Source organism: Talpa occidentalis, unplaced genomic scaffold (genome assembly GCF_014898055.3).
Source record: "Talpa occidentalis isolate TD23 unplaced genomic scaffold, MPIMG_talOcc4v2.1 talOcc4.8, whole genome shotgun sequence".
Classification (NCBI taxonomy): domain Eukaryota; kingdom Metazoa; phylum Chordata; class Mammalia; order Eulipotyphla; family Talpidae; genus Talpa; species Talpa occidentalis.
In genome coordinates, this window is record NW_023605194.1 from 101,586,228 (window position 1) to 101,603,328 (window position 17,101).

The 17,101-nt window shown below is 38.0% G+C and overlaps 1 protein-coding gene and 1 long non-coding RNA gene across 11 annotated transcripts in view; one reads left to right on the forward strand and one right to left on the reverse strand.

Moving 5' to 3' along the window:
* Nucleotides 1-5,411: 5,411 nt before the first annotated feature.
* RAPGEF2 (Rap guanine nucleotide exchange factor 2) overlaps nt 5,412-17,101 on the reverse strand; it is a 193,192-nt gene continuing 181,502 nt past the window's right edge. For 5 of the 10 annotated variants that reach the window (XM_037497591.1, XM_037497592.1, XM_037497590.1 and 2 more), the window contains 8 exons: nt 16,609-16,832; nt 15,153-15,362; nt 13,427-13,579; nt 12,619-12,741; nt 11,282-11,507; nt 10,111-10,670; nt 8,242-8,547; nt 5,412-7,442 (listed from right to left, as the gene is read on the reverse strand). In XM_037497591.1, the coding sequence (XP_037353488.1) occupies nt 7,417-7,442; nt 8,242-8,547; nt 10,111-10,670; nt 11,282-11,507; nt 12,619-12,741; nt 13,427-13,579; nt 15,153-15,362; nt 16,609-16,832 (1,828 nt within the window). In that variant the 3' untranslated portion in view covers nt 5,412-7,416. The remainder of the gene's footprint in view (nt 7,443-8,241; nt 8,548-10,110; nt 10,671-11,281; nt 11,508-12,618; nt 12,742-13,426; nt 13,580-15,152; nt 15,363-16,608; nt 16,833-17,101) is intronic. The other 5 variants (XM_037497596.1, XM_037497597.1, XM_037497595.1 and 2 more) reach the window with 2 other exon arrangements.
* On the forward strand, nt 13,846-16,706 carry LOC119234577 (uncharacterized). Its single transcript, XR_005122651.1, has 3 exons — nt 13,846-13,865; nt 15,862-15,967; nt 16,556-16,706. It is a non-coding gene; the product is annotated as an uncharacterized LOC119234577 (long non-coding RNA).

Here is a 17,101-nt window from a genome sequence, read left to right on the forward strand (position 1 = left end):
GTAAAGATGAGGAAAGAACTGACTTTGTTTCAGAATCTTTCTATTCTTCTATTATTCAGAATTAGTGGTAAAGACAACTTAAAAAATAAAAAACAATCAAAAATCTGTATAGCGGACATCCCCTGCTGTGAACTCTGAACTCTGTAAATATGAAAGAGAAGCTGAAGCTTTTTTTTTTTTTTTTAATAGAGGCATGCTTTTTATTTTATTTGTTTGCTGGTTTGTTTTGTTTTTTTGTTTTTGTTTTATACATGCACTGGGTACAGTCAGAAGCGCGGGAGGGTGAGAGAATTCACCAGAGCCAGAGCGGGGAGCAGAGCAGGCAGAAGGACCAAAGTACACTGCAGAGGGGAGCAGCGGGCGGCAGGAGAGGTCTGCGCGCCATGTGGGACCCTCCTCCGGTGGCCGGGGAGCAGCCGGGGATCGAACCGGCACCGCAGAGGCCGCGGGCAGCTTCGCAACCCAGCGCTCAACCGCTGCGCCACCGGGGAGGCCCAAGAAGCTGAAGCTTTTCAGTGGTTCCTCTTACATCTACCACCCACTGACTACTGCCTCAAGTTTACTAATCCATAAAAACCAATACCTGCCTTCTATACTTCTCAAAAATAAAGATTAAAAAGAGATAAGGAATATGAACAGAGTATTGAAAGTCCAAATTAATATTTCAGTTTTCTTTGTGAACAAAATTTAGTCATTTTATTCTATAAGCTATTTTTATTTTCAAAGCCATAAGAGACAATGCTGAAGCTGGACAGTAAGTCAGAGTTTGTTCACAGCATGGGGAGTTAAATTTTGGAAAAACAATTTAACAAGATAAAAGAAAGCACAATCGTCTAAAATAATTTAGAGCATTAAAGGAAACACAAGTGGTGTTTCTATAAACAGAGTAAGAGGAGAGATTGAAGAATAAAAGGAATCCAGGTCCTTAGTAGCCTTGTTTATTTGAAAAGGAGTGTTTTCTTTCTCCTTAAATGATAGGAAGCTGCTAAGTGCTTCCAAACAGAAGGGTCAAATGAATTAATTTACATTTAGAAAAGAGCTTGCTAATGGTTCTTGGGAGAACAGCTGAAGGTGATGAGACTATAGATCAAGAGATGAATTAGATGAAGAAATGAAGTCCTGAACTAAGGTGATGACATTGAGAATAAAAATATCAAAGATATTCAATAAAAAGAACTTTGGTTGGCTAGTTGTCTTGGGAAAGAGAAAGGAGAATTAAAGATGATGGATTTTTCTGACATAGTTTTTTCTGAATAGTTTTCAATATTAAGTATTGTCTTTTCATAAGTCTCTAAGAAAGACTTCTTCCTAATTTTGATTTCTGTGGCACATCAATAGGCAAAATTTTCCTAAGATGTGTGAAACCAAGTACAGCAAGCACCAGGAGGGGATGATGCAGGTTCTCTATGACTGGAGAAGACAGGGTGAAGGCGGAGTCCTAGAGCCCTCGGTTGATTTTCCGGGCTTTTATTCAGTTTACCAGGTACATGGCAGGCAGAGGTGCCAGGGGTCCGGGAGGCTGGTAGGCCTCTCAGCCCCCGGTGAGTCCTCACCCTTTTCTGGGCTCTCCAATGCTCTTTCGTGGCCTTGCTTCTCTGCTCCTTCACTCTGCTGTTGGGATCTCCTCTGGTCTCTCTTGGTTCCCTGCTGGCGTCCTCATGACACCGCCCTTATAAGCTCAGTCTCTCAGCCCAGGTGTATCCACCTACCTATGCCCACACCCCACTCCAGGTGCCCACCATCAGGCATGCATTCACGACTGCAGATCCATCATCACTCCTAATGGCAGGAGGGCAGAAAAGCCTGATGCTTTTTTACTTACCCTACTCCAAGGCTCCATTATGCACCTGTAGTGTTAATGTGTGATTGAGGGGTACCCCAAAACCCCCCTAATTGCATGTTTCAGAGAGATCCAATCATCTGTGAACACAAAGACAAAAGATACTCTTAGTGTAAAAGAATTTTTAGTAGAATTAGTGTGCATTGAGAGAGAGAAGAGAAAGGATAATAGTTTCCCACTAAGACACCCAATGTTACTGCCCCGCCGAACAGGGCAGGCCACTGAGGCCTGAAAACTTGCCACAGATCTAAGGCACCTTATGGCAGCGAACCATAGAAAAAGGATAAAAAGGGCCAACTGAAAGTTTTGGATTTATCAATAGTCATTTTCTATGTTTTGATGCTCCCTCACTTGGTGCGTGTATATTAAATATTTGTCTTCTTTATGACTTGATTTCTAATTGGCACATGCTGTCCATCCCTATCTCTTGTTATTTAGAACTCAGTTTTTTCTGATACATGTAAATGTGGATGTCTCAGCCTTCTTTATAGTCCTATTTGCTTGTGGACTGTTTTCCAAACATTTACTTTTCATCTATGTTTATTTTTGGTTTGTTTTCTGATCCAGCCAGCCACTCTGTACCTTTTTGATTGGTGAGTTCATTCCATTAATGTTATTGGTAATGATATAAAATTTGCTACTTCCATTTTGTCTTTAGTTTTTGATTTCTCTCTACTCCTTTTCAATTTCTTGGTGGGATTTCTTCTCTTGATTTAGGGGGCGATATCCTTTAACATTTCTTGTAGAGAAGATCTAGTATGTACAAGCTCCTTCAGGTCTTGTTTGTCTAGAAAGGTCTTTAGTTTTCCCTCATACCTGAAAGAAAGTATTGCAGGATATAGTAACTTGAGTGGTAGTTCTGATGAAAGCCTGCTGGGAATACTTTTATGGGTTACCTACTTTTTCTCTGTAGCCACGTTCGAGAATCTTTCTTTGTCATAAGTTCTTGGTAGTTTCACCACTATATACCTTGATGTATGTCTCACTGCATTTGGACAAGCAGGTGTCTCTTTAGCTTCATGGATTTTTATGTACAGTTCATTCCCCAGGTTTGGTAAATTTTCTTCTGTGTATTTGAATAAGCTCTTTCTCCCCCTCCTCTCACTTCCCCAAGCAACATATCCTTATGCTTCTTGTCCTAATGTAGTTGGATAGTTCTCAATTTTGTTCTTTTTTTTTTTTTATTTCTGAGTCCATTGTGTATTATGGTCTTAGGTCATTGATTTGATCTTCCATTTATTCTATTTCCATAGATTTCTCTAGATTTTTTTTTCTCTTCTATTGATCTCTTTCCATCCCAAATCTCTGATAGGTTCTTATTTAAGCTTCAACTTCTGCTTTCTATACAGTAGTTTTCTCAGGTCATTCATTTTCCTTTATTCTGTTATATTTCTTTGCTTAGTTTTTCTGAGTTGTCTTAGTTGCTTTCACTTGCCTTTCTGTGTTCTCTTCTATTTCTTGGCTTGCTTTATTATAGCAATTTTGAACTCTCTCTCTCTGATAAGGAGATAAAATTTGTGGACTTGGCCTGTGGGAAGCATCGCAGCTCCTCTGCACATGTATCTGTGGTCAAGAGTGTGTCTCCACACCATTTAGCTCTTCCTTCCATCCCAGAACCCTGATGAGCCTCAGCCACACTGTCTGTATCCCCCACCTAGGTGTTTCACTCTACCCATCTCCTGCTCAATGAAGTACAACTATTATCTGTGTCACCTCTATACTGTTATTATTGGTCTCTGATGTCCAAGGAATGTTGTAGTTTTGCCCCAAATCACAGGCCTCTTAATATATTGTGCCATTGGGTAACTATTAGATGATCCTCTCATGAATGAAGCAAGGAACCTCATTTGTTGCCATTTTGGTTCAGTCTAGAAAATATTAGTAATTTATGTCCATCATATGAACATTGTGTATTCCCATCCTTTTCCTTCCTCAATCTTTCCCTGTCTTCCAACCTTCTTTTCCATTTATTATTTTTCTATTTCATACCATATCTGGTAATATTTGGTTATATTACAGACATAGAATCAGTGATAATGTTGTTCAGAATCTGGCTGGATTATTTTACTTTCCTCTGAAGAATGTTGATTTTGTTATACATACAAATATGTTACAAACAGATCACCATGGCCCATGGAGCTTAGCTCTAGACTTTGTTAGGATGTCTCTCTTGGCTTTGCATTAGAGGACATAGACTTAGGTTGGGCACATGGTCTTTACTCTTTAGCAATGATCCTTTTGGGTTTTCAGTGGAAGACTCAAGGTATTTATCAAGCACCTCTAATTTGTCAGAGGTTTAACTCCAATATCCATTTTCCCAAAATCAGACACACCTGAAATCTCTGCTCAGCATGTTTGAAGCTACTTTCTCCTGGACTTTTTGTACCATCACCTGGCTAGCACAGTTCCAGAGTCAACCAGTGACTTGAGGGGAATTCTTACAGTTATTTTCTAAAGATTTATTTATTTATGTATACAAGAACTGAGGTACAGACCAGAGGTGTGGAGGGTGAGAGGATTCACCAGAGACAGAGTGGGGAACAGAGAAGGCAGACTGACTGAAATACACTGCTCAGGGGAGCAGCAGGTAGCAGCAGGTGAGTCAGGAGAGGTCGGCTGTGCCATGTGGGTAGCTCCCTGGCCGGAGATTGAACTTGTGCTGCAATGGCAGCAGAGAGCTTCATAGGTTGCGCCTTAACCCCCTTGCACCACCAGGGAGGCCCCAATTCTTACATAGATTTGACAATCTCCCCTCCATGATACTTTCCTCTTAACCTCTCAGAACTGAACTCTAATCTGTCTCTTGAGCTTCGTGTAAGTGAACTTTGTTCTTGAGCCGCAATGACTGGAGAATGCCCTCAAAGGGAAAGTTGGGTCAGTGTAGAGATTCACCTTTAGAAATGAAGATGCTGTATATACATGTGTTATTTTGTGCTTGCCTCTTATCTTTTCATAATAAAACCTATTTCTTAAGGACAACCCTAGCAAAACAATTTGTTCTATTTAATGCAATGATCTAAATGTCTGTGCCATCAGGGAGGCCCTGAACAATGACTCTTTAATGCCTGGTAAAATTAAATTCAATATATATAAAACTTAATTATCTTTCTCAATTTCTCACTGGACCCCCCAAACTGCTCCTTTATTTATAAAACTTCTAATCTCTTAGACTCCCAAATGACAAAATTCAAACATCTTTCTTTTTCAAGCTTATCAATTCTTACATCTAAGAACCATGAGGTCCTACTTACTTTTCCTCTAAGTCTCCTATATTCCGATTGCTTCATATTCAGACAGTTTTCTTCAGGGCCTTTGCTGTGGCCTAACACAAGTCATCCCTGGCCGGGTAAGGAACTCAGGCCATAGTGGTGATAGTGCTAAGACTTAACCCCTTTTCTCTGAATCAAAATAAAAGTACCTAAAAAATGTAACTATTGGGCATTTGTACCCATCAACCAAGAAGGGTAAACCATTTGGACTCCTGGGGACTTGCTCCAACAGTGAGATCCAAGGGTTTTACTACACTTCAATAAGAAAAAGCATGCTTGATTCATTAAGAATAAAGACAAGGTTTTATGTTATATTTATTTATTTTCCAGCTTGTACAAACTGGATGTAGAAGCATAAACATAGTACATTTCTACCATCTTCAACAAAAATATAACCAATATGTACAATTATTGTATTAAAAATACAAAAGGGATACAGACTCCACCAATGTCTTTCTAAAAGACATACAGGTACAAGTAGTATCAAAAGTATGAGGAAATCACCAGTTAATTGAACATTCTGCACTTGACATCACAGAGCGAACTGAGATTAGCAGTCCTATGTTCTACAATTACTTAATGCTTAGGTAACATTTGTGCAACTTGTAGAGCTAGATTTCTGTCTTTCTATATGCACATGAGGTCCATAGCCTATATAATAAAACTGGCAAATAATGCATATTACATGTAAAATTACAAATGCATAATTGACAATGTAATATATAAGCAAGTAGACAATTGCCATGATACAGAAGAGAATTATTAAATAAAGCACTGACATTGTTTGATACAGTGAAAAAACACTGCAATTCGACTTTTAAAATTTGAAGCTATTTACGTTTATCTACTGATCAATATGATCAGCTGAATTCAATGGAAAAAAATCCAAGACCAGCAGTTCCTCACATTTGAGTACTACTCGGATTGGCAGCCTTCACTTTTCCGGAGTCTGTGCAAAAACAACACAAAAATATAGAGTAGAGGGGTCATTTCAGTCATTATAGGGTTAATAGCAGCTGTGAGCAGGTGGTTGCTACACTTAGGCCTTCTCTATCTGCAGTGTCCATTAAGCCACTTACAGGTTAGTCTTTGGTGACTAACCCACTTTGCCAAGGCGAGCATATCTCACCAGGCTTTTGATCTTTCATCACGTTAAAGGCTTGTTTTTTCCCTAATGCCAATTCAATTAAGGGAGGCTGTATTGAAAGAGCAGTGTAACAGCTGGCATTAGCTCCAATAACCCAAGCTGCTTTCACTGCAATGCTATCCAGTTATAAACATTTCTCTTAAAAAAAAAAAAACCTAGAACTAAATTAACAAAAATCAAAGACACATAACTTAAAAGGGGGTTTGCCATCCATTTTGATGGAGCAGAACACGCCCTCAAAAAAGACACTGCCCTGCACTCCGTAAGGCTCAGACACAGGACACGAGTCCTGCTTCCCTCCCCTGGCCATGTGCAAAGTTTTACAGAAGAACCTCACCCACTGGGGAAGGAGTGAATGAGTTGTCTTGGTAGCTAAGTAATTGGCTAACATTTCTTACTTTCGGGATAGGGCACTTCACAGGCGAGGCCAGAAGGACATGGGAAGACAGGGTCACTGGCCAGATCCAACCCTCTTCTTGGTGTGGCCACACCCTGTCCGGCATATTTGGTTTTTTGGAAACCCAGGCTGGCAACCCTACTTAAAGGTTCAAAATAATACTGTAATCATTAAATGGATATAATATTTACTCTCTGAACACAATATTTTAACTCATTTTTTTTTAAAAAAAAAAAGGACACTGTAAACAAGTGGACAAGCACTGTACTCAAAGGATTTCGTTGTTTTTCTTTGTCTTCCTCGATGGGTTTAAAGGCCCCAAGTAGTTCAATGGCTACCATTTCTCATTATTCCAATGAGACCAAGTGCTAGGACTGGATTGAAATCTAAAAGGAAGATTTTAAAAAATCCTTCCAGGCATTGAGAAGTGCAGCCAGAGTGAATCATCTTGTTGTGATGATCTTGGAATTTGGAATGATACTGTGTGATGTGGCAGGCAGCAACAGTGGGAGCTTGAAGATTGCTGCACTGTGCATTTCAAGCAACAAAGTCTGAAAAGTGCCAGGGCAATTTCTTCACAGTATTTCACATGCAAAGGGGAAAGGAAGAAGGGGAGAAGAAGCCCCATGCTGCTTTTAAGGCAGGGAAGGAGGCAAACTGGTCCACCATCCTCAGAATGTGAGTTCCAAGGCTCCAATGCTAGGGACATCTTCTTGTGCTCTCCTTTTAGGTGGCTAACTGTGGTTCCAGAAAAGCCTGTGCCTCAAACAGCAGATACTTGTTCATCTTCTGCAAACACAAGCAGGAAAGGAGAAAAAAAGAAAAAAAATCAATGAACAAGCAGGCATTTCTTCTGCTCAAGAATACATTCAATGATGTTCCAAAAAAATACCATAGCTATTTTGAGTATAGCTCACTCAAAATCCTTGTCTTTATTCTTATTAGTCATTACCAGAAAAGCTTTTTAAAAGTATCTATGATGCATATCTTTAAATGGATCTATATCCACAATATAAAAATACACATTGTATATTTACTGATTGGAAAGTTATAAAGCACTTTGTGACTTTATACAGAGATACACATACAAGTCTAGGATATATAACAAATATTCATAATGGTAATCTGCAAGTGGTAAGACTAAGTAATTTCCATTTACTGGTTTGCTCTCCTCTATACTTTTCTCTAATGATTATTTACATAATAAAATATATCAAATTCAAACAAGAAAGAGGGGTATGACCTCCCTCCTAATCCTCATTCCAGTCTGACCAGGCAGATTTGTAGAAGGCAAAAACTTATATAGAGAAGTATATCATTTGGAACTCACTGAAAGTCTAAATGTTATATTTTCACAGAAAATTGAGGATTAGAAAGGTAGCTATATACACAATTTATTACAAATGACCCCTCTAATGTTTGGTAGTTCTTAAGCACTTTGAAAGTCAAAAGCTTTAACCCTAAATTTGGAACTCTCACTATAAAATGATCTGTGTAGCATGTGGCTCAAGACACAGCTGACCAGTGTTAAAACAGAAATACACATCTAACTTTATACACATCTTAAGAATCATATACGTATATATACCATCCTCCTCGGTGGAAAACCCTTGAGACTGATAGGGGGCGAGGCGCGGGTCGCACTCATTGGGTTTGTGCCACTGCGGTTTGTTCACCGGCCTGCCGCTGGCTGGGTGTCCGTGGGGCTGCTGCACAGGTGAAGGCCCAGCTGTGTCAGCGGGTCGGGCGACCATCCGAGATCTCTGAAGTGCCACGTTGTAGTCTGGAGGTTTCCTAGCTGGATGTGAATGCCCTTCTGGAAAGTCAGTGATGGGGATTCCGATGTAGCCTGGAGGGGTCGGCGGGGGCTCTCGATACCTGCCCTCTTTTCGTGCTATAGTAAAAACAATGTACCAGCCATTAAAAACTTGCGGAGGGTATTTTCATGCCATAAATGTGTCTGTGTGTTATATGATAGAGGTGGGGGTTCTGGCAGACCAAGGAGTGGATGTTAAAGCAAATATAACTGGAGAGAGACTACTAAGTAGACTAAGTTCTCTTTTAACTTTGAACAGACTATTTAAAAACTTGTCTTTATAAAACAGTAATAAGATCTACTTATTAATGATCTATTACTTATCCTAAACCTAACCCTTGGGGTTATCAGTAAGATTAAAGTAGAGTGAGAACATAAAGGTACTCGGTACTGCGTCTGGAACCTATTCATAGTGCCTGGTAAAAGTTCTCCCTCTCTCTCTCTCCTTACCCCAGGCACAGGGGAGGCTGTTCTTTCCTGGGCATTTATCAAGCAGAGAATCCATTCCATATTACTTGAACATCACTTTGGAAAACACTGTCTAAAATAAATTTGAAAAACTAGTACAGAAAATGATACAAATTTTAAAACTCAAACTATATGTAAGGTATTTTTCATAAAAGTATTCATTAATGACCTAGAACATGAAGTCTATAATGGCAAATGAAGTGATTCTTGGAAGTTTAAGGAATTTTTCCACTATTAGGAACTAAAGATCATTCTTTCCTTCACTATGAAAATTCTGAGTATTAATCTCAAAAGGATAATTTTTTTTTAAATCTGACATACATCTCTGACAATTTACATGACAAAATACAATTTCCCTACTAATCAAAGTAGTGCCTATAATAAATATATTCTAGTTTCTTGCTTTATATCCTATGATGTATTCCTTCAATTATATAGACAGTTAATATACCATAGAAAATATATCCTGATAAGATTGAGGGAACTAGAGACAATAGAGCAGCACCAGCAGCAAATCAACAGCATTTTTCATGTATAATTACTATCTAAATTCTAAGTGCATCCCACAGATTTCCTTTACAGTAATAATTACTAGAAGTTATTACCTTGCCCTATGTCATGGGGCCAATAAAATGGCAAAACAGGGATTCAAACCCTCATCTGCCTGTTTTTTAAGCACAAGCTCTTACTCATTACAGTATCTCTTAGCAGCCTCTCCCTAGTTCTATAGTGCAGAGAGAGTTTGTTTAACAGAGATAATTTGCCTACATATCAGTAGTTGGAACATTTAAAAATATACTAGGTGTAAAGTTTTATTTAAGGCAACAAAATAGAATAATGAAACATTGAAACAGTTCTAATTAAACAAAAGTTCTTCCTATAGAGCACAGGCATAGTCTCATTTTCAGCTAAAAAGATCAAATAAATATCCATAACAGCCCACTGATCCCAAGAGCTAAGATGTATTGAATGTTTACTATGTTGGAATTTATACCCAGCCACAGAAGTAGGACTCTTCTTAATACTATTCTTTTCAAAATCTTGCCAGCACTGCTAATCTATATAGAAAGGGTGGGACAAAAAAATGAGGAAATAAAACTATAAACATAATTTTACTTTGGGAATAAGTTAAAGTCACGATCCAGATGTGACAAAGTTCTCTGGTAAACTTACCAATAAGTCCTTTTGCAGTACTTGGTGTCACAGCTATGTGGGCAGGCATGGAGACAGGTTTGGTTTCTTCTGTAGGCACAGATGTTATGCTACTGCTTTCAGCTTCAATGGAAACATCTTTCCCACCCCTTCGCTTTATTGTGCCTGTGTCACCTTCTGAGTCCTCTCCCCAGTATCCTGTGGAAGAAGCCCAGCTTGCCCGGGATTGAGCTTGTTCAAGACTCTCTCTACTTTGATTTTGCCTGTTATACTTGGCGCTATGATCAGAAAACATCATTTGGTCCATATGGCTAGTTGAGGCCCATAAACCTGTAGGATCTCCTGAATAATCAAAGTGAGTGTGCCCAAATGGAAGTGTTTCCCAGCTTCTCTGGTGCTGGATGGTCTGTATGTTATCATGGGAACCGCTGGAGCATGATGTCCAGCTCCCACGGCCACTGTCAGCAGCATCAAGTGAAGCGCGGTCCCCCTGGTCTTGGGACAGTTCCTCTGTGCTTGGAGAGGAAATTACTGTAGCTGTAGCATATAAGCCTCGACTCTCAGACATGGGTGCATAGGACCTAAGTGGTCAAAAGAAATGAAAAAGACACACAAAATTGTTAATAAATCTGGGATAAAAGACCAAAACCCCCTTTTACTCTAGAAAAGTAGCTTTCTTCATCCCAGGAAGAGGGTAGAAGCACTACTGAATTGCATAGTGGTGGCTAGTTTTCGCATCTTGTCATAACCATAAAATCAACAAAACACAGGGAAAAGAAAAACTACAGTCAAGGAACATTTCCCTTACAGAGTTAAGTTTGGCTCAATATAATATGGTTATTTCAGGAAGGCTATTCAGGCAAAGGAATGGGGATACATTTTAAAGTCACCCCTTGTCTTCTGCACAGAATGAATGTGTTGCAATGAAGAGAAAACCTAACTTAAAAAGCAGTCTGCACAGCAAAAATGGTGTGGTACTTGATCTTTTGGATTGTCAGAAAAGTCATGATGTATTTTGTGTTTCGAGCAAAAATGTGTCATGACTTTGCCAACGACCCAACAGAAATGGAGAAACTCAAAGTTGGGGTTTACTTTTCACTGGAACACAGTTGCTCTGTGCTAAAGACACATACTTCTTGAAGAAAGAAGATGGAAGTGTAATGCATGTGAACATTTAAGAAAAGGCACCTACCCTAAGCTGTACTGATCAGGTTCAATCATGGTCCGTCTTTCCATCCTGCCCACACCCAGGTTTGTTTCCACAATGCTGACAGAATGCCTCTGGCGCCGCTCATCATGCAGAGAGACTGGCACCGAATCAAATGAAGAATTGCTGACGATACTGGATCGTGAAGAAATTTCACTGTGACCAGAATCTGAAAAATTATCCACAGTACCACTGGGAGCCAAACTATAGCCTGCATGGGAGATACAACCATGTTAATTAGATACTGTCAGTTTATGACATAAATCTGAAGTCTACCAAACAGAAGCAAAAACAAGATGTAGGCCAAAGATAATATCACTGAAGTGAGGAAAAAATCATTTAATTCTGGAAACCAGATGACTGTGATAAGGTAAGTTTTTACTCAAATGAAGCTTAACTTGCTTAATGTCAGTTTAGAGAAAGGAAAAAAAAAAGTTATGAGTTGGGAAATGATGCAGAAATCATGGTACACTTCAGCTGTTCTTACTTAGCTCCTTTAAAAATATTACACTATTACTAGTCTACATAAAAGATAATTTTATGTTGGAGATCAGTTACTTATTTTTTTTTTCAAACTACATCAGTCTGTTTTCATCTCTTAATTTTTAAAATTTTATGGCATCAAATAATTGAAATATGGGATTTAATTACAATTTCAAGTGAATTTCAAAGAATAAGAAATAAGACATCATTGGATTGTTAATGTTGAAAAAAACAAAAGCTATTAAATACATTCCACAAAAGCCAAAGGTTTTGAAGGAACTAATGTTTAAGATCTATTTACTCCCTGAAGCATCTAAACAGATGTCCTTTTTTATACTGAAGGACTTTAGTTCTCCTTTATTGCTAAAAATAATTTTGAAAGCCAGAGGCTTATCTTGATATTTTTAGTGAAAAAATCCCAATCATTCTGAGGACTAATTTTTTTCAACATTAGATAATTTCAGTGCTACTTACCCTATAAATCTAGAGCACCTAAATGTTGTTTAATTTACTCCCAAAGTGGTAATTCCGCCATCCTTTCAGTAAATTGTTAATTCCTGATTTATTTTTTAAAGATTGCACAGGTCTTGATAAGGTTTAATGTGTTCATCTATGAAATGTCTTATGAACCACACTACAAGTTCTCACAGGCAAGCTCTACAAGGCTTCCTGAACAGTCTATTTAAAAAAACAAAAACAAAAACTCTAGAAACAATTACTCAGATGGAGCACTTGACATTTGGAGGAATTCTCCCATTTTCCTTGACTAATGAAATATAATTCCTTTCTTTCCCACCCCGGTTTTTTTTTTTTTTTTTTTTTGGTTCTATAAACCCCACCTATCCCATAGGTCCGTGGTGCATTGTTATTCTTGTTACTGTTCTCACTTCCAAGAGAAGAGGAGGAACTGTTTAAGTCCAGCTGCCCGGAGCCAAAAGATCTCAGCTGATTGCCACTGCCACCTAACAACAGGACGAGAAAAGAATTTAGATGTATCCATTTAACAAGGACAGTAGAGACTGATACCCACACAAAATGCACAGATGTCTGAAATAGCTAAAAAGCAAAACAAGGTATTTGTTTTATCAATGAAATCTAACAATTTATTAATCTTTTTGTCCTTCCTTTAGGAAAAACTGCCTTAGCCCTTGAGTACTGCCACACCCATTCAATTAAAGGGTAGAAGAAGGTAACCTGGAGAGTCATGCAGCAGAAAGTTAGTTTTTAAGGTAAGAAAAGTATCATAAGGAGAGTTTGATTGCCAAAAATTCCATCTCTTTAAAATAAGATAGCAACAAAAAGGTAATCAAGACCTGTGTAAATACAATGAAAAAATAAATCAGGAAGCTATTAGTTAGGCTTTTAAATCTCTCAACTCTAATGTTATATAATCAAATTTAGACAACTTTTAATATAAAAAGATTTCCACAGCTACAATAAAAAACCTTATATAATAACTATTTTCTATAAGTACATTTAAAAATACCAAGGTTTTTCCAAATTTACAAATGATGGGAGAAAACCCATTGGGTATCAATCATTTTAAATGACACTATAATAATAAATTCCAGAGTTATATAGATTTCAGTTATAAAATAGAATATAATATTAGCAGTATAAAGGGGGAAAAAAGTAATTTAGTTCTACCTTTTCGTGGAGAACTTTGTGGAGAAGTGGGAGGAGAAGAAAGCTGAGAAGATGCATTTGAGATTGTATCTTCTGCTTGCTTCTTGTGACGCTCCAAACTTCCTTCTTCAGATAAAGAAAGAATTTTCTTTAAAGCTTGTGGAGAGTTAATCCCTGTAAGAAAAAGAAAATATGTCTTTTAAAGATTGAAAAGAAACACAAAGTTTTAAGTTTTTAGTTAAGATTGACTATTACATTTCAACATATTTAAAATTCTAATGGTCTTTGTAAGTCTATAAACTTACTGCGAATAGTACCTACTGTGTAGGTACACAAGACACCTATAGTTTGGTTTCAGACTGCTATCTCCCAGAGTATGAGAAATAGCCTGCTTTTTGTATTTTATTTTAGATTTTGCAATCACAGAAACTATGGAAGAAGTGATCAAGTGATCCAAAAGGTAGGATCAAACAGGATCAGAGTAGAAGAAAAAGAATCATATATATAATAAAGCTGATTTCCCCACAACCCCACACAGAAAGTTATTTTAATATGAATAACTTGTTTCTGAAAAATATCTGCAAAGCCACTAATATTATAAGGAGGCATTCAATTACCTTATTTTGAATAACAAAGATATTTGGGAATGCATGATAATCTGAAACTACCTCAACTCATCCTAGTTTTAATGCTCTTAAATTTAACAGGGTCCATTAAAAAGGAGGCAGTGAAAATTAACAGCTTTAATTCATTTCCTGGTTTTGAAAAGTGATTTTTTTAAAGATTGTATTGAAACATAAAATACTCTTACTTTTACTTCAGTTACATTTATAGACATTGTCATATATACAGGATACATGAAAAGACCAGCTATACTACAGGTATGTGAATGAATAGGCTTGATTTGGAAAAAATGTCCAACAGCACATACAGCAGCAGCATACATAGGGTCAAGAAGCCCTGTCTTTCGAACAATGCAGAGGAACATGAAGATGCTGGGAGCACGATATAAATATTTGAAGAAGAAATGTCAAGTAAAGCTATTTTTTCCCTTTTCTCCAAAACCCAGCTAATTGGCTATCAGCTGATCTGGAAGAATGAGCCAAAGATGAGTATATGAAAGATCTGAATTATATCACTCACTAGCTCAGAAAACCAGGCTGTAATTGGGCAGGAATGATCATAAATACCAATATTTGATTTTATCTAAGTAAACTCTTCGCTACCAGTTTATTTTTCTTAACCGCCTTTTAACATTTCATTTAGTACATGGTTGTAACATTTACTAAAGGGACTATACTAGTAGATATATTACTTTTAATGGGAAAGATAAAGCATGATTTGGCTCCTTAATATTCAGAAACTAATTGTACGTTCCCTCCAAGTTATAGAATCAGTAAGAATAAGAATTTGCCTCCAAACCATTTCTTTAAATCCCAGACATTCATTGATACTAAGGCAAAACTCATTTAAATAATGTAACTGGACAAAGATAATTCTGTACTTACTAAAAATCAGTTAAAAGCGTATTTCTTCTTCTATGACAAAGGGCCCGATTAAATGAGATTCTCCATGGAAACAGTCCCTTCCTCTGGCAACTTTAACTTCCTGAACATTGTATTTCATTAACAAGTAACAGGGTGGGACTCAAATATAGTAGATGAAGTTATCAAAGATTAAGGATTTTTCCTAATCTGTAAAACAACAGTGAACAGCACCAAGTAAGCATCTGAACCTAATCACCTACCGAAAGGTGGGAGATCCTTTACGGGCACTTTCTTTCGTGAAGGATAAAGGGACACAGCTGGAACCTGCAGTCCTTGGTTGATTTTATGCGGTGGCTGTGGTTGCTGGGGCTGCGGCTGGGCTGGTGCTTTCTGTTGTGACCCTGCTGCCCTTGGAGCCACTGGGGAGGTCTCAGATTTGACAGGCTTTTTGTCCCCAGGATTCTTAGGCACTGATAATTGTTTGATTTGAAAATAGAACAAGAAAATTAAGATAGCAGCAACATACAAGATAATGTATAACGTTTACCCTATTTCTATATAAATGGCTAAAATGGAAGGGGTATGCTAGTTCTATACTGTTAATTAGCCCATAAAATATTAAATAGCTCAGTGTTTACATGTATGCATAAGAAACACAATTATATGATAAAAGCTACAATGGAAAAACTGTTAGGAATCATTTTCTAAAATGGTATACAAAATTCCCTGACACGTGAGCATAATTGCTAATTTAATGGTTATCAACTGGCATCTTTTTTTTTACTATGAAATTCTCCAATAAAGTAGAATTTAAAAACAGTATAATAGTCAAAACAATATTGGCTGAGTCTATAATTCCATGGCAGATATAAGGCAAAGCAATTTAATAGGACAGTTAAATGCTGTATGTACAGTATCTTAAAGTTTAAAACAGCTCTGACATATGTATACTTCGCCATGTTACGCCAGAGGAAGTTCAGCATTGGGCAGTTCAAGCAATTTGCCTCGGAACAAACAGAATCTGAACTCAGACTCCAGAAGACAAGCTCTTCACCATGAAACAATGCTGCTATGAGTAAGTCTAATGACTTGAATCTTCAAGTCATCTAACATTTAAAATTCTATAGAAGGTCTCTTTAGACATACCCACACAAAAGACCCAATTTCAGGTGCCCTAAATGGAAAATGCCTGTCTTACAGATGTAAATAAACAGAAAACTGCTCCCGTTTCAAGCCCGGCCAGATCCTTAAAGGCTGGGAATGTACACATTATGCTGAATTGTGGGTGTATCAAAATTACAGCTTGACGTGGTAGCTGCTGAACCTGTTGTTGAGTACTACGCAAGCTGAGGTATAAAAGCAGCCAACATACCTGGCTCTGTGCTCCTCTGACCTGTGGGCCCCTCACAGGTTGCCCATCACTTTCAAAGTATCTTTCTGAGAAAACAAAGGATGCAAATGGGAGACACATGTGTCCCTTATATGTATAGCGGCTTGTGTCAGGATGAAATGAGTCTACAGTGTCATCCTTCCCCCACTAACCCAGTGGGACACAGGCCTAGCTGAGGGCATGCTGCATGGTATTCAGCAGCAGCATTCAAGGCAAAGGCTAGTGTGTCTCAGGGTGCCATCTCCCTCCTTCCACTATTTTGTCATTACTCAGATCACTGCACAGATCTACTCCAGGAAACAGAAGCACTTTCAGGAAAAACTCACATGTGTTGGTTGCTGGCTCACACTGCAGTGATAATGTTTGAAGACTCTCCTCATCCATTTCGAGCTCCAAATTGGACAGGTACTGCTTCACTTTTCGAGCCATTTGGGCATCTTCATAAAGCTTTTTGGCATTGAGAAAGGAACTACGACGTACCCGTTTTTTATGACCACCTGTCTGAGCAACATCTAGCACTGTTGCATTTGTACTACCCTGGCTGAGAGACCTGGAAGACGAAAAGGGAGATATGCAGCTCACTCTAGCATGGGTTACATTATCTACTTGAAACATGCCAAGGCCTCCATAAATATTGTGTTCAAAAGTCACATGACTCATTCTGGTGAGTACTATTACAAAGGAACATGGAATTTTTTTCTAGTTAAAAAACAACTCTACACACATTTGGTACATGTTCCCACTAGGAAATTCTACTTTTCACATCTATCAAACATTCAAAACAGTTGTCTCAAGAAGCCAGCAAATAATTATATAAAA